The sequence below is a fragment of the Bufo bufo genome, chromosome 3, assembly GCF_905171765.1.
Source record: "Bufo bufo chromosome 3, aBufBuf1.1, whole genome shotgun sequence".
Taxonomy (NCBI): Eukaryota; Metazoa; Chordata; class Amphibia; order Anura; family Bufonidae; genus Bufo; species Bufo bufo.
Window position 1 is genome coordinate 601,418,968 of NC_053391.1, and position 23,978 is coordinate 601,442,945.

Below are 23,978 nucleotides of genomic sequence, written 5' to 3' on the forward strand. Positions count from 1 at the left end.
GGGAGATTTCCTGCTGTGGCTATTTTTGGACTTTAAAAAAAATATTTGAAATGTATGGTTGTGTTCAAGACCTGAGTGCTGGACCCACTACTTTGTTATTTGCTGTACACTTAAATTATGGAAATGATCAGGCGTAACAAACAAGCACAATATGCCACCCATGCATCCTCATACACAGACATACAAGTGCAACCGTTACAGGAAAAACCTGATGCCTTTAATTTTACGTCCCAGTGTGTAAATCAGAAGAAAAAGAAATGTAGTTGGAGACCATTTGCATATAAATATTTTTTCTTTATCCTCCCGCAGGGAGAAGAGAGGAAAAAAATTACATTTACTCATGCAAAAAATGTAAAACCAGGGAAAGTACAAGCGTCTTATTGCAAAGATCCCATTTTGCCGTAAAAATATGTTTTATTGCACCTATTCATCGCTTAGAAAGTTGTGAACCGCTTCGGAGTCTTTTTGTTATTTCTGCTGTATTTACCTTCGTGTTTAGGCATTTCTTACAATTACTTTCCTTTTCAGTTTGGTATCCTATCTATGGTTTTCTGTGATGTTATCATCCCTTAAAGCTGAGGTAAAAAAGTTAAGACTTGGTTCTTGTGGGGTTTTTTAACCGCTGGCTTGTGCTTTCGACTTATTTCAACGTTTCGGTTAAGATCTTTTTCAGTCGATGGCATTCTGTTGGAAGGGAAACCTATCTTTTCGATTCAGACTGGGCGAATTTGTAGCTGAGAAGACGCACAGAGAAGTATTATGTGATAAAAGAAGGCCCAACTTTTGAAAAATAAAAATCTGGGCGTTTCATACATTAGCACAGTTGGCCAAAGTGCACTGAAAGGCCGGGGCCTCAGGGATCGGAATTCGCTGTTTTCTCCAGCAAAACAAAGCTCTCTTCTTTCACTGTCTGACACCATTGCAGAGGTGGCATCAGTAAAGCCGGTGAAGGATAGCAGCAAACCATTTCCTTCAACAATTCAGACAATTCCTCATACTGTTGTCACTCTCATCACCACCTCCCTATTGGAGTTTGAGCTATTTCGATGTTCATTAGGCCGCAGGTGGCTGAGGATGTGTAGGATTGTATAACCACAGTGATGGTTTAATATAGTCCTAACCCGCTGGCTCCGCCCTGGGCCTCTATCATTGTGAGAAGAATGATTCGTCCGTGAATTCCTTCCCCCAAGCTTTGTAGTCCCACTAATAGGTTCCCCAAGGTCCTTGGTTTTATCATAGTTCAGAACTTTCCATTGCTGATTCACGGCTTGCCATCGCTTGAAGATCCGATAGACAGATGATCCTTCGTGGATAATCAAACCTGTGAAAGAGGAGAAAACAAACATGAACATAAAATAACTGTAGAGAAAAACAGAAATGATGTCCATAGTAGAAAATTACACTAAACGAGGAACTTTGTGCCTAGTCATTACTGGCGTACTTTGAAGTAAAACTGGGTTTGGCAAATGTCTCTGCATCCCAACGCATTGGAGGCATAACACTGCTCAAAAAGACAGCATTAAATGCATAACATAGTGGGGCATTTATTGTGTGATCGGACATTTAACCCGGCTGTTTTTGTTTTTCACTCCCTGCCTTCCCAGAGTCATAAATTTTTATTTTTCCGTTCATATAGCCTTATGAGGGCTTATTTTTTGCGGGACAAGTTGTACTTTCACGCCCATGGACATAACATCACATGAAATAGGTAAAATAAATATATTACAAAATTACAGCATCCTTCAAAAATGATTATTTTAAAGGATGTTTAATGCAAACCAGAAAACCCCTTTAAGCCTGTTCCTTAGACAGCCCTAGAACACCCCCAAACAGCTGCTAAATCCCCTGCGCCTTTTGTGGGATTGTCTTGTGTAGGCAGACTCTGGCTTGCCAGTTGCCCACCACTGATACATAATGTACTTGCTACATAATTGGTACCTGGTTGGGTGGGGGGCAATGTTACAGATTTTATTTGGAGCGAGACCTTCAAGTTACTTCTCTGATCACAAAGATGACATCCTCATCCCTCTTCTATAGATACAGTGTGTTACCGTCTTTACCATCATTATTAGGGTCATTTTACGTGGCCCAATTACTGACGATAAAACAAGCCAATTGGTACTTTTACATTATGTTGTGTGGCTCATTTGTCAGCTGACCGCTGTCACATTTGCTCTGGCCTTATTATTCTTTCCCGAAAACTGGCCGATCATTTGCATGTAGGGCCCATAGGTTCTCCACCTAAATCTATTCAGCCTAAAAGTGGTATAATTGACACTGAAGGGTTGACGTATTACCAAAAACCTGACTGCTTTTTAATTTAAATACTTTTCCATTTTCTCTTTTGGAAACCACAGGTTCTCAGGCAGCCGAGTGTAGAATTGTGCACAAAGCCTAAAACCGTCTTGCTTTACTTTTCTGCAGGTGGAATAGAAGATTAATGAACGATGGACTGTAATTTAGTGGTATGGAGGAGTGCCGTGTTTCATTTCATCTGAATTTCTGAACTGTTACTGTCTGTAATGAGCTGTATGTAACCCTCTCCTACCCATAAAATAAGTCATCAAATGCAGGGATTTTTGGTTCTTCTGCCAAACCTGCTTGTTTGAATGGTCCGATATATTACGTTATGTTATATAAGGTGGCAATTTTATAGCTCATGATAAATTCTGTTTATCTTAAAAAAAAAATCGTTATTGCATCTAAAATGTGGCATACGGTAATCTAGATTAATTAATGCATTCCATAGAAATCCCCTAAATAAACTAATCCTTCATGAACACAGCAGCCAGATTGGTCTGATGGTTATACGGAGACCTCTGGTATTTTATACAGACTAGCAATAAAAAATTACAACGGGCTCCAGAAAATTCTGCTTCCTAATATGCCATCACTCCGCCACCTGGTTATGCCGTCACTGTCACCTGGGTATGTCACCACTCTGCCCCATGTAGATTTAATATTTCTCATGAAACTTTAAAGGGGTTGTGTCATAGGCAGGGGTCCCATCTCTGGCTGCCCTCCTTTCATTTCTATGGGAGTGGCAAAAAAAAAGCTGGCTATTTACAGAAGTCCCATAGAAAAGCGCAGCCACCACTCCTTTCACTTCTATGGGACTGATGTAAATAGCCGAGCTACCGCTGGGCTATTTTCGGCACTCCCATAGAAATGAACAGAGGGTGGCTGCTCATGCATGGTCCGCTCCCCTTCATTTTGCGGGATCTCTTCTTGAGATAGGTGTGGGTGTAAGAGGTGGGACCCACACCTATCACACACTGGGGGCATATGCTAGCAATAAGCCACCAATTCTTGAATGGCACAACTCATTTGAATGACAAAATGAGAAAGCATTTGCAGGATGATAATCCTCACTGGTAAGGAGGTGTGGACCCCCTTCCTTCATAGTTTTTATTTATGATTTTATATTTTTGGCTCCCCCCATATCTATTATACTGACTGTATCCACACACTGATCCCCTACCCCGATAAGCTGTTCCTTGCAGTCTCCAGCACCCGAACTAGCACTTTAAGTGAAACAGGAAGAACAGGTACGTTCAAAATATAGTGGTTGTCAGCTCCCATCGAAGTGAATGGGAGCCAAGCTGAAGTAAAACGGGACAGCCACTAAAATTTGAATCGAGCTATTCTTCCTGCTTCACTTAAAGTGCTAGTTCGGGTGCTGGAGACTGAAGGGAAAAGCTGATCAAAGGGGTGTCAGACCCCCAATGATTGGATATTGAGGACCTATCCTGAGGATACGTCATCAATATCAGCAGCCTGGAAAAACCCTTTGAAAAAGAAGGCACGAGGCAACTCGCTCTTCACCCTGCCTTCTACTAGTGCAACTTATCCCTCTCTAAAGCCATGTTGGCAGAGTCCACTACTTTATACGCTTCCTCCAGTAGTGGAGGAGTAGAGAGGTAAAGGGGTATTGAGCAGTGGCTCCTGTCTAAACAAACAAAAAATAAATAAAGCTTTTTGTCTAGACTGCAGCCTACTTGACGGAAAGGCCTCTCCTCCTCTGACCGTAGAGAGCATGCACTCTAATAGCTGGCAACTCTAGGGTGTTTCAGGCACCTTCCCTTGTTGCAGGATGCTTGAGCAATAAGTTGTTTAGCTTGCTAGGTAATGCTAACGTGTGCTGTTTTCTGTTGTCTGCCTGTGTACTGACTTTCTCCTGGTTTACTGATTCTTACTCTCTGCAGCCTGACCTGACCACTATTTTGACACTTCACTGCCTACCCTGACCCAAGACCTTTTACCATATAGCATATGCTCTTCCAACCCTAATCTTAGCCAATTCCTGACTCTGATTTTTCCTGACCCCTCAGTACCCTTCATTGGTGTCTCTGACCCCTTTGAGTCCACTGTCATTCACACAGAGACCACTCCAGGAGGTAGCAACCAGGTGGTTCCCAGCAGTGAAGTTCAGATCCCTGTACAGGGGTTAGAAGATGAATACCAGGGGACTGCCAGGATAATGCCTTTAGATTTAGCCCAAAGTCAAATCTGTTGGTTGACTGTGTGATTCTACACACACTAACGTAACAGCTGTGACCAGTTGCTATGGGCAGTTTTTCTTTTGGACAGTGTTGATAAATCTTCTCCACTAAATACAGTTTATGTGTAAGTCAGACTATTATAAGAATACTCCATGCAGGAAGATGAGAGGCAGGTTATGAACCTGTGTCTCAACGGTTACAGTCAGTATCATCTACAGTATGTCTGCTTCAACCTGTCACTGCTTGGCCGAAGTGGCAGCCAGAATGAGAAACAGCCATTCTTTACATTGCTGACTGCATTCAGAAATATGGTGCTAAAAGAGAAATGTTAATATTACTAAGCGTATAACACTATATCAGCATGGCTTCATGAGGGATCGGTCATGTCAAACTAATTTAATCAGTTTCTATGAGGAGATAAGTTCTAGACTTGACAGCAGCGAATCAATGGATGTCATATATCTGGACTTCTCCAAAGCATTTGACACTGTACCACATAAAAGTTTAGTATATAAAATGAGAATGCTCGGACTGGGAGAAAACGTCTGTATGTGGGTGAGTAACTGGCTGAGGGATAGTAAACAGAGGGTGGTTATTGATGGTACACTCAGATTGGGTCACTGTCAGTAGTGGGGTACCACAGGGCAGTATTGGGCTCTAATCTCTTCTGTATATTTATTAAAGCGGTTCTCCGGGATTTTTTTTTGCCTTCCTCTGGATCAACTTGCAGGATAACAGGCCGAACTGGATGGACAATGTTACTATAAATATATTCCTAAATACCTTTCGTTAGTTATAATGGCTCGTTTTTGTCCAGGGAGCAATCATTAGAAGAAATAAAATGGCTGCCATCCTACTAGTCCACACAAAACCTGTCCCAATTACACAGGAGGACAAGTTAAAGAGCTGCGCCATCTTCCTCTCTTACTTGTCAGGGATTATGATCCTGAATACAGTTTAATATGATCTTCAGACGAATCTCTGTAGGAATGGAGTTCATTAGGAGACATGAAGTACAGAGAGGAGGTGGGGTTGTGGCACTTGTATGCATCTCCATTACCACAGTCTGTCCTGTACGTCCTCTCTGTATTTTATGTCTCCTGATGAGCTCCTTTCCTACAGAGATTCCACTGAAGATCTTATCATCTTTATTCAGGATCATAATCCCTGACAAGCAGAGAGGAGGCTGAGGCAGCTCTTTGCCTCAGTGTTGTAAAGTTACTTGTCCTCCTGTGTGATTAGGACAGGTTTTGTGTGTGCTAATAGGACGGCGGCCATTTTATTTCTCCTAATAATTGCTTCCTAGACAAAATGAACCATTATAGCTAATGAAAGGTATTTGGGAATATATTTATATTAAAGTAATATAAGTATTTTAATTTTCTTAATTTCCGGAGAACCCCTTTAATGATCTTGTAAAAACATAGAACATAGAAACATAGAATGTGTCAGCAGATAAGAACCATTTGGCCCATCTAGTCTGCCCAGTATACTGAATACTATGAATAGCCCTTGGCCCTATCTTATGTGAAGGATGGCCTTATGCCTATCCCATGCATGCTTAAACTCCTTCACTGTATTTGCAGCTACCACTTCTGCAGGAAGGCTATTCCATGCATCCACTACTCTTTCAGTAAAGTAATACTTCCTGATATTACTTTTAAACCTTTGCCCCTCTAATTTAAAACTATGTCTTCTTGTAGCAGTTTTTCTTCTTTTAAATATTCTCTCCTCTTTTACCTTGTTGATTCCCTTTATGTATTTAAAAGATCCTATCATATCCCCTCTGTCTCATCTTCCTTCCAAGCTATACATGTTAAGGTCCTTTAATCTTTTCTGGTAAGTTTTACCCTGCAATCCATGTACCAGTTTAGTAGCTCTTCTCTGAACTCTCTCCAAAGTATCAATATCCTTCTGGAGATATGGTCTCCAGTACTGCGCACAATACTCCAAATGAGGTCTCACTAGTGCTCTGTAGAGCGGCATGAGCACCTCCCTCTTTCATATGGTAATGCCTCTCCCTATACACCCAAGCATTCTGCTAGCATTTCCTGCTGCTCTATGACATTGTCTACCTACCTTTAAGTCTTCTGAAATAATGACCCCTAAATCCCTTTCCTCAGATACTGAGGTTAAGACTGTATCACTGATTTTATATTCTGCTCTTGGGTTTTTACGCCCCAGGTGCATTATCTTGCACTTATCAACATTAAATTTTAGTTGCCAGATTTTTTACCATTCCTCTAGTTTTCCTAAATACTTTTCCATTTGGTGTATCCCTTCAGGAACATCAACCCTGTTACAAATCTTTGTGTCATGAGCAAAAAGACACACCTTACCATCGAGGCCTTCTGCAATTTTGCTGATAAAGATATTAAACAATATGTGTCCCAGAACAGATCCCTGAGGTACCCCACTGGTAACAAGACCATGGTCTGAATATACTCCATTGACTACAACCCTCTGTTGTCTGTCCCTCAGCCACTGCCTAATCCATTCAACAATATGGGAGTCCAAGCACAAAGACTGCAATTTATTGATAAGCCTTCTATGTGGGACAGTATCAAAAGCCTTACTAAAGTCTAGATAAGCGATGTCTACTGCACCTCTGCCATCTATTATTTTAGTCACCCAATCAAAAAAATCTATAAGATTAGTTTGACATGATCTCCCTGAAGTAAACCCATGCTGTTTTTCATCTTTCAATCCATGGGATTTTAGATGTTCCACAAGTATGGTTTCCATTAGTTTCCCCACTATTGATGTCAGGCTTACTGATCTATAGTTCCTCCCTACTACCTTTCTTGTGAATGGGCACAACATTTGCTAATTTCCAATCTTCTGGGACGACTCCTGTTACCAGTGTTTGGTTAAATAAATCTGTTAATAGTTTTGCTAGTACACCGCTAAGCTCTTTTAATAGCTTTGGGTGTATCCCATCAGGCCCCTGTAACTTATTTGTATTAATTTTAGACAGCTGACTTAGAACCTCTATCTCTGTAAAGACACATGCATCAAAAGATTCATTAGTCTTCCTTCCTAACTGAGGTCCTTTTCCTTCATTTTCCTTTGTAAAAAATGAACAGAAGTATTCATTGAGGCAGTCAGCTAGTTCTTTATCTTCTTCCATATACCTTCCTTATTTTGTTTTTAATTTGGTAATTCCTTGTTTTAGTTTCCATTTTTCATTTATGTATCTGAAAAATGTCTTATCACCTTTTTTCACTGACTGAGCTAATTTCTCTTCTGTCTGTGCTTTAGAAGCTCTTATAACTTGTTTGGCCTCTCTCTGCCTAATTTTATAAATTTGCCTGTCATTCTCATTTTTTTTTATTTTTATAATTACTAAATGCTATCTTTTTGTTTTTAATGATTTTGGCCACTTCTGCTGAGTACCACAGTGGTCTCTTCCTTTTTTTTGCTTTTACTGACAAGCCTAATGCAATTATCTGTTGCCTTCAATAGTGCTACTTTTAAGTATTCCCATTTCTCCTGGACTCCATTGAAACTGTTCCAATCTGATAGGGACTCGTATACTACTAATCCCAAGCTTTCCCCTACAGTAATATCAGATACCAAATTCCCATTTGTGAATACTAAATCTAAAATGGCCTCCTTCCGGGTTGGCTCCTCAACTACTTGCTGTAGAGATAATCCCAGTAGGGAATTTAGAATATCTGTACTCCTGGCAGAACTAGCTATTTTGGTTTTCCAGTTTACATCAGGAAGATTAAAGTCTCCCATAATGATAACTTCCCCTTTCAATGTCATTTTAGCTATTTCCTCAACTAGTAGATCATCTAATTCTTTGACTTGGCTAGGTGGTCTATATATGACACCTACACGAGTTACCTTATGATTATCAAGCTGCAAGGTAACCCAAACTGACTCTAAATTGGTCTCGCTAACTTGTATTAAATTAGATTTTATGCTATCTTTCACATACAGGGCCACCCCTCCCCTTTCTTGCCTTCTCTGTCTTTCCTATATAGAGAGATATTGTTATTGTATTGTTAGAAGGCTTGCACAGTAAAATATCAATTTTTGCAGATGACACTAAACTGTTTAAAGTAATTAACACGGAAGAGGACAATATACTGCTACAGAGGGATCTGGATAGATTGGAGGCTTGGGCAGAGACGTGGCAGATGAGGTTTAACACTCACAAATGTAAGGTTATGCACATGGGAAGGAATAATGCAAGTCACCCGTACATTCTAAATGGTAAAACACTGGGTAACTCTGACATGGAAAAGGACCTAAGAATTTTAGTGAACTGCAATCTAAGCTGTAGAAACCAGTGTCAGGCAGCTGCTGCCAAGGCCAATAAGATAATGAGTTGCATCAAAAGGGGCATAGATGCCCGTGATGAGAACATAGTCCTGCCACTTTACAAATTACTAGTCAGACTACACATGGAGTACTGTGTACAGTTCTGGGCTCCTGGGAACAAGGAAGACATAGCAGAGCTGGAGAGGGTTCAAAGGAGGGCAACTAAAGTAATAACTGGAATGGGTGGACTACAGTACCCAGAAAGATAATCAAAATTAGGGTTACTCACTTTAGAAAAACGACAACTAAGAGGAGATCTAATTACTATGTATAAATATATCAGCGGTCAGTACAGAGATCTCTCCCATCATTTATTTATCCCCAGGACTGTGACTATGACGAGGGGACATCCTCTGCGTCTGGTGGAAAGAGGTTTGTACACAACATAGAAGAGGATTCTTTACGGTAAGAGCAGGGAGACTATGGAACTCTCTGCCTGAGGAGGTGGTGATGGTGAACTCACTAAAAGAGTCCAAGAGGGGTCTGGATGTATTTCTGGAGTGTAATAATATTACAGGTTATAGCTACTAGAGAGGGGTCGTTAATGCAGGGAGTTATTCTCATCGCCTGATTGGAGTTGGAAAGGAATTTTTTCCTCTAAAATGAGGAAAACTGGCTTTAATCTCTTTTTTTTTTGCCTTCCTCTGGATCAACTTGCAAGATAACAAGCTGGATGGATGGATGGATGTCTTTTTTAGCCTTACAAACAATGTTACTATGTTTCTACACTGTGTGCACAATTATTAGGCAAATGAGTATTTTGACCACATCATCCTCTTTATGCATGTTGTCTTACTCCAAGCTGTATAGGCTCAAAAGCCTACTACCAATTAAGCATATTAGGTGATGTGCATCTCTGTAATGAGAAGGGGTGTGGTCTAATGACATCAACACCCTATATCAGGTGTGCATAATTATTAGGCAACTTCCTTTCTTTTGGCAAAATGGGTCAAAAGAAGGACTTGACAGGCTCAGAAAAGTCAAAAATAGTGAGATATCTTGCAACTGCCCATGAACTGAGAAAAGTCAAGCGTGCAGCTGCCAAGATGCCACTTGCCACCAGTTTGGCCATATTTCAGAGCTTCAACATCACTGGAGTGCCCAAAAGCACAAGGTGTGCAATACTCAGAGACATGGCCAAGGTAAGAAAGGCTGAAAGACGACCACCACTGAACAAGACACACAAGCTGAAACGTCAAGACTGGGCCAAGAAATATCTCAAGACTGATTTTCTAAGGTTTTATGGACTGATGAAATGAGAGTGAGTCTTGATGGGGCCAGATGGATGGGCCCGTGGCTGGATTGGTAAAGGGCAGAGAGCTCCAGTCCGACTCAGACGCCAGCAAGGTGGAGGTGGAGTACTGGTTTGGGCTGGTATCATCAAAGATGAGCTTGTGGGGCCTTTTCGGGTTGAGGATGGAGTCAAGCTCAACTCCCAGTCCTACTGCCAGTTTCTGAAGACACCTTCTTCAAGCAGTGGTACAGGAAGAAGTCTGCATCCTTCAAGAAAAACATGATTTTCATGCAGGAAAATGCTCCATCACACGCGTCCAAGTTACTCCACAGCGTGGCTGGCAAGAAGGGTATAAAAGAAGAAAAATCTAATGACATGGCCTCCTTGTTCACCTGATCTGAACCCCATTGAGAACCTGTGGTCCATCATCAACTGTGAGATTTACAAGGAGGGAAAACAGTACACCAATCTGAACAGTGTCTGGGAGGCTGTGGTTGCTGCTGCACGCAATGTTGATGGTGAACAGATCAAAACACTGACAGAATCCATGGATGGCAGGCTTTTGAGTGTCCTTGCAAAGAAAGGTGGCTATATTGGTCACTGATTTGTTTTTGTTTTGTTTTTGAATGTCAGAAATGTATATTGTGAATGTTGAGATGTTATTTGGTTTCACTGGTAAAAAGAAATAATTGAAATGGGTATATATTAGTTTTTTGTTAAGTTGCCTAATAATTATGCACAGTAATAGTCACCTGCACACACAGATATCCCCATAAATAGCTAAAACTAAAAACAAACTAAAAACTACTTCCAAAAATATTCAGCTTGATATTAATGAGTTTTTTGGGTTCATTGAGAACATGGTTGTTGTTCAATAATAAAATTAATCCTCAAAAATACAACTTGGCCTAATAATTCTGCACTCCCTGTAAGTTACAGTGCATCTTATTATATATAAATAGTTATAAGTAGAAAATAAAAAGTGCACAAATCGTTTTCAACCTTTTCACTGCAGAATTTAGTTTATATCTAACAGATACAGATACTAACTGAGTGATTTGTTTATGCAGTTTTAGACTTCTATCACTACATTAGTCTACTTTTTGGTCAGTATTTTGCACCATAATTTTGCTTAAAAAACACTGATGCCAAATACTGACCAAATAATGCTAAGCAAAAGAGGGTCTTAGGCTGCTTCACAAGCCAAAATCAGCACTTTGTGCATATTGTACCACTACCCACATGTTCATAAAAGGGTTCTCTGGGCTACAAATGTTCTCAGGATAGGTCATCAATATCAGACTGGTGGTGATCCAGCACCATCAGCTGTCTCAGGCTGCATGGTGTCAGAAATCTAACAGTGTATGGACGGAAGCAGATGGTTTTGGGCACTGGGTGTACTGAAGCTCAGCTCCCAGCATGGCCACTACACAGTGTAGGAGCTTTCTGCTTCTACGGCTTCTGGAGACAGCTGATCGGTGGAGGTGTTGTGGGGTGGAGGTGTTGTGGACTGGAACCCCGCCTGTCTGATATTGATGAACAATCCTCAAAATAGTTCATCACTATCTGTAGCCCGGAGAACCCTTTTAAGCTTGTAAGTTTACTACAAAAGCCAGTGATTGTCTGTTGTCTCTAATTGAAAATGTAATCTTTCACACACTGAACTTCTTGTGTTTCTGCCTACCTAACCGATTAAACTTTACGTTTCAGTGTGTGGTACAAACCTTACACTGAGTCTCTTCATGAGTCACTCATGTATCTACACCTCCAAAACATTTCCACAATCCTCCCTTTTCTTATTGTAGAAACAGCATACATATTATAGTGGCCATGAACCATTCTTGTCTTGACTGTTGTAACTCATTACTAATCAGTCTTTTCTCTCACTAAACTCTCCTCTCTTCAGTCTATCCTTGAGTGCAGCCAGGCTCATCCATCTGCCCAACCACTACCCTGATGCCTCCCCTTTGTGCCAGTCGCCGCACTGGTTGCCCATCAGAATTGTATACAAATTAAACTTATTAGTCTCACCCACAAAATCTCTCCACAGTGTCTTTATATCTCCTCAATCATCTGTCTACCACCCTACATTTGTTCTACGTTCTGGCAAGACTAACAACCTCCATAATCTGAAAATCCCACTTTTCTTATGCCTGCACCAGTTCTCTGGAAGGTGTTACCCTGGACAATCAGTTGAATCCCACCAACGACAGTTTTAAGTGTGCCCCAGAAACATATTGTATGGGGGGGCCTATCACATTCCCTTATCTGAAGACAGGGTTCTCTATCCTTTGTATTGCTCCTCTTGATGGTAAAGTGCAGCCACGTATTCCACGTATTTGGTTATCACGGTAATATACCTTTGCCCATCTTGCTTCAGCTGTTGGGTATACTGACATTACATGCCGAGGGACAATTCCAACTTGTACAAGCTACTACATACACAGAAGTAGACTCTACATGGCCATGCAGTAATTTGTGTTTCTTCCTCTTCATGTACATTCTGTAATATATGTTTGATTTTCGTTCAGATAAAAGGGAAAATATGACACAAGCAATAAAGGATTCTGTCTGAAAACGTTGTTTATTTTCCCTGGCTGTTTCATTGCCCCTTTAACTTTCATATCGTGTTTCCTGCAAATTTTGCATAAACCAAGAGCAATAACATTCACTTTCTAAATACAGCACCTTCTCCTTCAGTTTTACTGGAAATGGAACAACTAATATGTTGCTTGTCTAATTAAAATTTTATGCAGTAGTCAGCTAACCAGAAAATTACCTCGCTGTCATAAATCACAACTTTATTTGGGGAGTCAGGACCACAACAAGTTCATTACTCAAAACAGCTGATCTGATAAAGAATAATGCAATATATCATGAACAACCTGTACATGCTTATAGGCTCCAAAGTTGGAATGCCCTGCTCTAACAACCCTGACATGACTTTACGTAAAACGTTGTCAGGGCACGTGTCATTTGCCCCCTCGTTAGTGTCAAAACATCATTAGTAAAATAGTCTCAGGAAGTCCTCTAATTTAAGGCTATCATGAGATGTGGTCTTCTTTCTGGGAAGGTGAGGTATGCAGGAGTCCCCAAGGAACTCATAACTAACTATTCATATTGCAATCATCACTGTTGCCTCTGCAGTCTTCAGAATTGCTTGGCCATGATTAAATCAAACCTTGAGGACAACGTGCACCTCATGCACATGCAATATTATGACCGTATTTTGTAGGAGTCATAATAGGACACATAAAGGGAAGCATAAAGTCTTGCATACTTCTCTAGGCATACAGAAGGTTTATTTTCTGTTGGATTCCCAGTGGTGCACCACCAATAAGTCCAGGTGAGGCCTCAGGCAGCACCAGTTAGGAGGCAGTGGAACGGCCATGAGTGCTTTCATTGTGGCAAAGGGTTAGGTTAAGAAATTGGCATTGGGGGGGGGCGCCGTTTCAGTTTTTGCCTCAGGCAGCAGAAAGGCTAGGTGCACCCCTGTGGATTCCTCTATGAATTTGATGGAAGTGTTGATCCTGGGGGTGAGAATACCTCCCTCATACAGCAACCCATGACATATGGTTATGGTGACAGAGTACTTGTGGCCTGTAGTACACATCTAAAGGCTACCATATAGCATGCATACAGATCTTTTCTCAGCGTCCTGCATACTGTTCTGCTGCCCATGCCTATACTCCTTGCTGTTCAATAAATGTGGCCTTGTGTGCTTAGGTGTATGCAACACATTTTCCATATATTAAAAGGGGCAATGCACACAAAATCTCAGTGCACTGACAAATGATCCAACTTCTCTAGGCATCTTCACCTGGTGGTCTGAATGGTGGACTGCTGAGCCCAGCTTTAACTGTCTTCAGAGCATTCACTCATATGGTTGTGTACCATACGGCCTTTTTCTGCAATTTGCTGTGGCTTTTGGCCACGCTGTTTTCACAGATACAACATACTAAAAATGGTGTTTTTACTGTCGCAAAAACCAAAGCAATTACCACCCGGCACATAGGAACCCAAGCCTAAAATGATGCCATACAAAGATACAGCAGTGTAGCTACACCACCCTCTAAGCAGATACTGTACATTGGACTGTATGAAGAGGTGGAGAACTTCTATGTTCCAGACTTGTGTGATATAAATCATGTATGGTTGTCCTGATTCTGTGGAGGAGCATTTGCAGGCGGCCATCTTTCATGCTGTTTAGTTTAAATAGGAAATGTCAGACTATAAAATAATATCTTCTATTTATAAGCGACTGTATGTTTAATACCACATTGCAGCCAACCTAGTAATAAGTGACAGCATGATAAACTACTTTGGGACAAATGTAAAATGTTTCTGTAGGACGCCAAGGCTGGTCAAATCCCAGGAGGCATAGGAGCAACCAAATTACTGGTAGCTTCTAACTTTTGGGTATCATTTCTATTGCCATTAATGGATGCCTATAAGCTCCTTAAACATGTTGCTGGTTCTTAGTTTTCACAAAATGTCTCCTTAAACTTGTATGATCACCCATGTCTAACACCTGCACCACACAGCCAGTGAAGAGTCTCTCCAGAACTGTATACATACCTCTGACATCTGGTGCTGTAACTTGCTGATACATGGTACATGTTCTGATCTCAGGACAACCACTGCAATGTAGGCATTGCCTGTTTGCATGTGGATTGCCAGGCTGTTGTGTGTAGACAAGAGGGACAGAGACCCCCTAAACATATCCTAAAGAATTGATACATACAACTGCTATGGGCCCCAAGAGAGGCAACACTTTTTAGTAGATGTCATGACTTTTTAGTAAATGTCATGACTTCTAGGACACCTCCCGCTCCCCAAAGGTACCATACAAGGTGGCCATGGTAAATGGTCCATTAAAATTCCACTATGGTAAGTTATCATCCTAATCCTTTAACATAGACTTAGTACTGAGTTACATATCGGGAGTCTGTAGGTGCAGGTTTTCTGATGCCTCAGATGATACTGGATAAACATGGATGATTAAATTGAATGCTTCTTGATCAAATTCTGCTGGAAAACTGGAGACAGAATCCTCTACAGCCTTACCCTTTCCGTCCCTGGGTGTCCTTTCTCTCACCCAGAAACAAGAAGGCTAATAATCATTTGAATACATACATGTGATTAAAGATGACCAGTGCTTAGAAACCTGGTTCATAAGTTAATTTGACATGTAATTTCTATATGAAGAGCTCACCAGAATATAGCACGGACCGCTATAACCACCTAGCTGCAGAACTATAATATTCAATCAATGGCCGGCCCTATATAATACATGTATAATTTTATTTTGAAAAAATATACCTTTCATAAAATTCAACCATCAATCTAAAATAAGATAGAATAAAATGGAATAAAAAATAAAAAATATATCATATATCTCTTAATAATATATTATTTAGCTGATTGTAGTCTCGGTCACTCTTTTGGTTCCAATTGGGGAGCTCACTCAATTTTTGTAACCTTCTTTAATATATTGCGGTATTATAAAAGCATATAGTCCTCCATATAGTCGTCTTATATTTATGTGATTCAGTCTTATCGCCACTTTGTATTATATTTCCATATGAAGCAAACTTTGTGCGCACTTAAGCAGGATACAATGTATTTTTATCTTGCTTACCAGTGTTCTGGTATGTTCGTCCGATGCAGCTAATATAATAGTTAATACATACGTGGCTTTCCCCTGTGGGCTGTTTCCTTCCAAGACCGCTGGATCTCACAGTCAGGCCCCGCGCTTGTGATGGCACTCTTGTTTCAGCGCATGCGAGTTAGGGATATCGGGACACCAACTCCGCTTCGTGGCATGTATTTTGTTCTTTGATAGAAGATCTTTGCTTCTTAGATACCGCTGTATCATCTCTTATAGTTCTTTTACAAACGCGTTTCGAAACTTAAATGGTTTCTTCTTCAGTAGTCAAAAAATATAATATAAAATGAGGGACAAGAACTTTTAAAAGTAAGGAAATAAAATGGTGCTATGAGAAGGTGAATGTACCGCAATATGTGTATAAGAGACAAATGGTAGTTTGTAGTCCAAGTTTTCAGCAACCGTACCGGCGTGACAGTCTGGTCCGGGATTTAAGTGATTATATTGGCTCAATATAAGGAGCAACTTGTCCCTCATTTTATATTATATCTTTTGACCACTGAAGAAGAAACCATTTAGGTTTTGAAACGCGTTTGGTAAAGAACTATAAGAGATAATAGAGCGGTATCTAAGAAGCAAAGATCTTTTTTCAAATAACAAAATACATGCCATGAAGCGGAGTTGGGGTCCCGATATCCCTAACTGTGCTGAAACAAGAGTGCCACCACATATAGAAACCACATCTTGTGCTGAGAAGGCTGCATTCCTGAGTGATTATCTCAGAGACATGCATGCTGCACACTGGACATCCTTAGGAGGAGGGGCTGAAAGGTATAAACCTGGTGCACAAACACAGTTCCTTGGAACTTCGCGGAGAACACAATCCAGGTAGGATGTTGTAAGGTCACTATCCCTATCTCTTGTATCACCATGGGGTGTCGGACATGTGCTATGACATGGCGAAAGCAGTCCCCCCTATATTGCATTGTGCAGGCCATGTGATTATTATTTATTCTGTATGTGATTTATCTGTTTTACCTTATATATAATCACACTTAGTAAATATTTTTATCACTTAGCATGTTAAGCTTATTTATTCTCAAATCATCAAATTCACGTTAAAACAATTGCTTCGGTGCCTGACAACTTAATATTGTTTCTAGAAACTGTTCACATCTTAAAGTTTAACAGACACTGAAGTTGTGTGCTAGTCGCACCTGTCATGTTGTATCATAGGGTTATTAAGTAAAGAACTGCAAATTGCATTTATATATGATATATCTTTAATGTATACTTTACAGGTATTTTTCATTCATCAGGACAACAGGTTTCCATTTGTTCTATTAGTAGGAACGGATATCATGGCACCAAAGCCATTTCTATAAACCAGACTTGAGAGCTGCGGCAAAAAACATCTCCAAGTCTAGTGGATTTTACAAGGCCGTGTATTATATAATCTCCGATTGTGAATCTCCGACTTGAGATTTCTATCACAAAGCCCTACAACAAAGCCTGCCATCATATTCAACACATATACATACCATGGCAAATAAATTTTGACTTAAAAGCAGACATTTATGTTTCTCTATTCGATTTTCAATAGAACTGTGTGCGGGAAGATCAAACGTATTCATACTCATTTTATTTCCTCAGAAGAAATTCATGTGACTAATATAATGTAAATCAATGACCTCAAACAAGCGGTTCATGGTCTATTTCCTGCAATCGCTTTTTAATTATTGCCTTTGCAATGTATCTCCAGACAACGCAGTAATTTCTCGTATCACTGGCGGAGGTTTGATTACTGAATTCTTTAAGAAAACAGTCACATGAGGTAATCTCTTGGTAGAAGCATGAGTCCACTTAGAGGCCCCTCGAGAGCATGGGTACCAGCTGGGCCCCTGGCAAATTCACAAAGTTGATTGTGGCTGATTAGGTTGCAGCCCTAGTTCACAGGTAGAGTTGCCGCCCTTTCGACTCTAAAATACCATCCAAGTGATTGCCAGTTCCACCGGCGCCAATGCAAGCAAGCACACACTTCCCGAGATACCAGTGGGAACTAAAGCTAAGTTCGGATCCAAAATGGTGTTCCAGTTTAAAAATCAAATACCAAAGTTATTCATTGACGTCTCGCAAGACTTCGGGAATAACTGACTTCGCCTCGTTGGAGGCCATACATTTTAATGCTGTACGGAGACGGATCTGTGTACACCATTAAACTGAAGTTTTGAGCAAAGCGACTTTGGATCTAGGATCTGAAGCTTGCTTCGCTCATCCCTACTGATGACCTATTAGTACTACCTATCAGTATCTAATCTGTGGATGTCCGACTCCCACACCCCCACCGATCAGCTGTCTGAAGAGGCCCCTTGCAGGTTACCAAGCACAGCACTGTCCATTGTATAGCAGGGACTGAGCTGCTCCTAGGCCATGTGACCAATGAACGTGATGCCATTGGACTTGGAAAAAGCTGCAGCATTCACAAGAGCACAGCGGTCTCTTTAAACTGCTGATCGGCAGGGGTGCCAGGACTTCGACCACCACCATCATAAACTGTTGATCTATCCTGAGGATAGGCCATCAGTATTAGACACTGAGACAACTCCTTTAAACTCCTCCTGATAATTTCACAGTGAATATGAACGTAAATGAGTGTCGATTAACTGCCTACATTGTTGATCCGTGCTCGTTTTGAGCAATTCATCTGCCTGTAAAAAGGACCCTTACCCTCTCTACACATAGGATCATTTCTTATCATAAAGGAATCAAGATGGATCCATTTTCAATCAGATTATGATGAATTCTGACAAACCACACTGAAATATTATGGGCTACGTTATGGTATTTTTGACTGTAAAAATAATGCTGCAGACTAAATTATTCTTGGTGTAAAAATACTACAAAACCTAAAAAAGCTATTGTAAAAAGAGCCTTAGATTTACTAAACTTGCATTGATTTCTAGGGAAATGTTCTTTATATGGTCACTAATTTTTCACACAACTTTGTAATATACCTTATCAGTGAGAAATGTCTAGTTCTTGTGCAATCAGCCGTTTACCTCTTCCTCCGCCCTTGCTAATCGCTTTTCACTTTCAAAAATGTCTTAAACTAGCCCAAGATGGATCAGCTCCACTGAAGAATCACCTTGCACATTTCAATACAAGTCTATTGAGAGGGGAGGGGAAGAAGTGAGCAAGAGCAAAGTGAGACGAGACTCGGGAGACACTAAAGAGACTTCATAGCTAATTGGGAAGTTTATATCTCAGCCCTAGTGCTTTATTCACAACTATACAGGTCAGTACTTCTCTGTAATGCCATTCATGATCCTGGGGCTGCTTCTGAATGAGTAAGAGAAGGTTAGGAAGCAGATTCTCCTCTACTTTCTGTGTGCAGTGGATGTCAGCTAGTTTCCACCCACCATGTATGAGAGAACTGCAAACTAGACATTTACCATTCACAGGGTATTCCTGATATACACACACTGTCCTATGGATTAATGCACAGTTCGTTGACAGGGTAGGTACACTTTAATGAAAAGGAAATCAGTCATCATAACCCATAGAAAGGAATGCTTTTCTTACCTATACAGACTATGTCCATGAAGCCGTACATGCCGTAGCAGATTTGGAACAGTAAATCCTGTCGCTGCCATTTGGCTGAGGGGCTGAGAGAGGACCAGATTAACCAGGATATGCTGGCGATGAGGAAGAGGGAGCCCAGGATTATAGCTGCTATCTGGACCTTCTCGATCACAGTCAAAGAAATGGCCTGCCACTGCAATGCAGAGTAAAAAGCTGTCAGGAATGCACAAGTATAATGCACAAGTACAGTTACCTCTTACCTGATGCTCTATATTCCATCCACAGACAGAAATGCTTCACCAACCAATTGTCATATTTATTAAATCAAAAAAAGTTCCCATGTATTTGAAGGAAAACAAGCACCTTTATTTCCTAAATGAATAATTTACATAATTCATGTCTGCAAACGATTGTATCCTGCCTCCTGAATAATAATCTACCTGCTGAATCAGGAAGATTTCGGAATAAAAAAAAAAAACAGGTTTGCTATGGAAAAATGATTTATACATGTACGAAATATCTATGGAATGTGTCCAATTTGGGCAATGAGGTATGTGGCCAACCTGGACATGGGGCGAGGAGCTCACAATGGATTGGGGATGTAGATCTGACCTTAAGCAGAACAACCATGGACTTGCTTTTTTGGCTTGATAAAAAACTAAAGGTTTTTTCTTTTATTTATTTAAACAAAGTTTGCTGATCTCCACAGGCTTGGCTTCCTTATCCCGTTGTGAACGTTGCAATCGCACCTTGGCAACCATTCAAATGAATGACTGCCTATGTCATGTATGGACAAACCAGACACAGAACAGCTCTTCATTGTGGCTTAGGCTACTTTCACATCTGTATTTTTGCTGGATCCATCATGGATCAGCAAAAACGCTTCTGTTAGGTTAATAAAACCATCTGCATCTGTTATCTTCAGCTGAATCTCTGTAAGAATGGAGTTCATGAGGAGACATGAAGCACAGAGAGGAGGTGGTATTGTGGTAATGAGCGGCAGCACTTGTATGCAGTCTCCATTACCACATTCTGTCCATTCTCTCTGTACTTCATGTCTCCTCATGAACTCCATTCCTACAGAGATTCAGCTGAAGATCTTATCATCTGTATTCAGGATCATAATCCCTGACAAGCGGAGCAGAGAGGAGAATGAGGCAGCTCTTTAGTTCAGTGTTGTGAAGTAACTTGTCCTCCTGTGTGATTAGGACAGGTTTTGTGTGCACTAATAAGATGGTGGCTATTTTATTTCTCCTAATGATTGCTCCCTAGACAAAATGAGCCATTATAACTAATGAAAGGTATTTGGGAACATATTTATAATAAAATAATACTTAAAGGGTAACTGTCATATATTTTTTTAAGTAATTGGATTGGTCTGACTAAGTTTACCTTAGTTCCCTAGTTAATACTTTTGTATCAGTATTGAATTACCTAGTAATTGCAGCATGTTCTTTCCTCCCCCAGGCATTTCAGTGGTGCTGCTAAAACAGCATTGCTAGGTGTCCTTAGTCTCCTATCTTCTATATACAGAAGATGGAGGACGTAGTAGTGGGAAGTCCAAAACACTACGTGCACGCTCCCGTCGGACCGGAATAGTGCCGATATTCGCGATTAGAATATTTGCAATCAACTACTCAGGAGGAAGAGAGCGTGTTTAAGTCTGGCGAAAGCAGATTGGTTGGGTTGAGGCTGCGCGTTCCCGATATAAGCCGAATGAATTCTGGGTAGTTAGGGAAGGAGGTATTAGCCTCAGGGTAAGGGCATTGGTGGCCATCTTGAAAAGATAGTCAGAAAGAAGTCTTGTAAGGAGCGGTTGCTATGGACTGAATCTTTATTAAACAAGTGGTATGTGAACACAATAATTAGTGATTATGGATTATCACCACAGCACCAACAAAATATATGAAAATGGAATTTTGAGTGAAAATATGACAGTTATCATTTAAGTATTTTCATTTTCTTAATTTCCTGGAGAACCCCTTTAAGGGAGTCCCGAGCTGGAGATGTTAGGGAGGGAGAATGGAAGGAAGATGAGCAGACATAAAAAAATGTTGCCCCACTGATCTAATTGCTAATATTACTACAGTTCTGTAAAAATAAAAGATGGATTTCATCGAAGGCTTTCTTTACAGCTGCCCATTCTTTACTAAGAGATGGCCTATCCTCAACCTTGTAGTGGTGGGACCTCATTACTCCAGCACTGCTCCCACTGACTTCAATGGGAGCAGTGCTGTTCTAACAAGCTCCCTCCACTACAATGTTGGTGGTGCTGTGTAGTCCTGGTGCTGACTTCCAGTGATGGAGCTATACCCAAACAGCTGATTAGCAGCGGTGGAGGGTGCCAGACCTCCACTGATCGGCTAGTGATTACCTATCCTGAAGATAGGCCATCACATATTAAGGCTGGGCAACCTTTTTAAGGCTTTGTTCACATCTGCATTGGAAGCTCCTTTTGGAGCCTCTGCCTTAATGCTGGTCATGTTTGATGAGAAAAAAAGTACTCAACACATCAATATTTTCCTGTGAAAACGACAGACACCATGCCAGAACCCAATAGACTCCATTATAAGTCAATGGGGATCGACTAGGAGCGGAATCCTTCATACAACAGAGTGTTGAAGCTTCTACCTTGAATTCAAGGCAGAATACAAGCCTGAAAGGGTATAAACTGGGCAATTACCCATTGTACTGATGCAGATATGAAGTCTCTAGGAGTAGATGGGCATGTCATATTTACATGATAAGAAACCCTGGCTCCATGTCTTAAAGGGGTTTTCCAGCTCTGGGGACTTTTTTTTTTATTTCAACCCCAGCCTGGATTACCTTTGACAAAAACTTATACTCACCTGCTCACCGATGTTCCATTCTAGTTCCCTGACTTCCTTCTGCAGACTCTTGGTCCCCATCCTGTAAATTTCCAGATGGAGGTTGTCACGGGCACTGCTGCAGACAATGGCTGGCCTCAGCGGTGACCTGTCCCCAAGTGATATGTGACCCCCATTTCTCAGATGTTTACAGGACGGGGACCAGAAGACAGCCAAAGGGAGCCAGGACCCAGGGAGCTGTAAAAGAAAAAATTAAGTCCTCCAGGAACACGATGGCAGCAAATAGCTCCCAACATTATTTCTTGAAAAACACAAAATGATCTTAGGTGGAATATTCGAAGCTTGTATGTCAGCCGACACATGAAGCATCCTCTCTGTATAGATTCTGTAGTCAGAGAGTTCGCCATGTAATCAGCTGCTGACTCACCGTCTGTGAATGTCTATTCCATTAAAGCGCTCAAGGCTGAGAAAGTCCATTTTGTACAATATACGGCATACATAATAAAACAACTAAAACATAATTCCCACTTACACCGTGCTAGCAAAACTGTATTAGGACAGATGACTATGGTTTTTATCTACCCAGCAAGCCGCTCCTGTGCAAAGGCCTTTATGACAAGCTATTGTGAATATACAAACTGACGTGCTTCGCTGCGAACTGCAGGGGGCACTATCTAAACTATCATTTTGAAGTGCTGTGAAATTCAATACAATTTCCTTTTTCAATATAATTTCTGTGAAATACAATTTCTTTATTTTTTTTTTACCCAAATACAAAAAAGCCTGCATCGAAAACTGAGCACAGATACAAACAGTAATGTACAGTACTGATCAGTGCTCAGCGAATGCAGGAAAGATGGTCCAAAAAAAAAGGAACAAAATAGCGTTCACGAAAGGTTCTGTGTGGGGGGAGAGGGATAGAGCTAGGGATTGGGATTTCGGGATCCTGGAAGTGCTGCAAATGTATAATTAAATTACTGAACACTGCAGCAGTTCCAGAAATCCTTTTTTTCAACAGTAGATCACAGTGCAGGTGTACCACAAGTCCCAGCAGACCACAGCACAGAGGAGCAGAGGACCTCTCAGCATGCTGTCACCAACTGAAATGGTATTGTTCAGTGAGGCTCTTATTATTCCATATGCCCCTCTTGTGTCATTAGACATAGTGACCGATTTTTGTTGTGCTGTATATGTACAACGCAATGTTCATATATGTACAGTGCACATCAGGAAGTGATTAACCCCTAGGATACCAGTGCCGTACATATACAGTGCTGAGAGGGTCTTTAAGTATGGCGCCCACTCATGAGTGCAGCTGGCAGGTCTCTGCTTATGCCCTGGGCTAATGTCTGTGATGGGCAATAATAATGGGCAGGAATCTAACCCTTTAGATGCTATGGTCAAGCGTGACCACGGCATCTAAATGGCAAAAAATCTGCAGCGATGAGGGAAGCTTTTCTTTCGTTCTAATGCACTGAGTCTCTCTGAAGAGACTCAGCGTACCAGAGCTGCAGTTGGCAGGCCTCCATAGGATACTATGGAACTAGGGCCTAAGCAAAAATAAACCTACATATTGTAGCCTCCTAAAGAGGCAAGAAAAGTAAAAAAAAAGTTTTAAAAAATATAAAAATGTAATCACCCCCTTTCCCTAGAATAAAAAAAATAAATATAGAAAAAATAAAATAAAATAAACGTCATGGACATTGCCGTGTCCGAAAGTACAACTTGTCCCGCAAAAAACAAGTCCTCATACAGCTATGTGAACGAAAAAAAAAAAAAGTTATGGCTCTGTGAAGACCCCTCTCCTGACATGTTGCACACAAGCGAGTCCATTGTGGGAATCACGCTCTGTGTGTGAGCGTGATTTTACATTCTGGACTCGATTTATAATG

The 23,978-nt window shown here is 40.9% G+C and overlaps 1 protein-coding gene across 1 annotated transcript in view; it reads right to left on the minus strand.

Moving 5' to 3' along the window:
* Positions 1 to 372: 372 nt before the first annotated feature.
* MARCHF9 (membrane associated ring-CH-type finger 9) overlaps positions 373 to 23,978 on the minus strand; it is a 217,396-nt gene continuing 193,790 nt past the window's right edge. The window contains exons 4-5 of the mRNA XM_040425941.1: positions 19,259 to 19,451; positions 373 to 1,321 (exon numbers count right to left, since the gene is read on the minus strand). Of these exons, the coding sequence (XP_040281875.1) occupies positions 993 to 1,321; positions 19,259 to 19,451 (522 nt within the window). The 3' untranslated portion in view covers positions 373 to 992. The remainder of the gene's footprint in view (positions 1,322 to 19,258; positions 19,452 to 23,978) is intronic.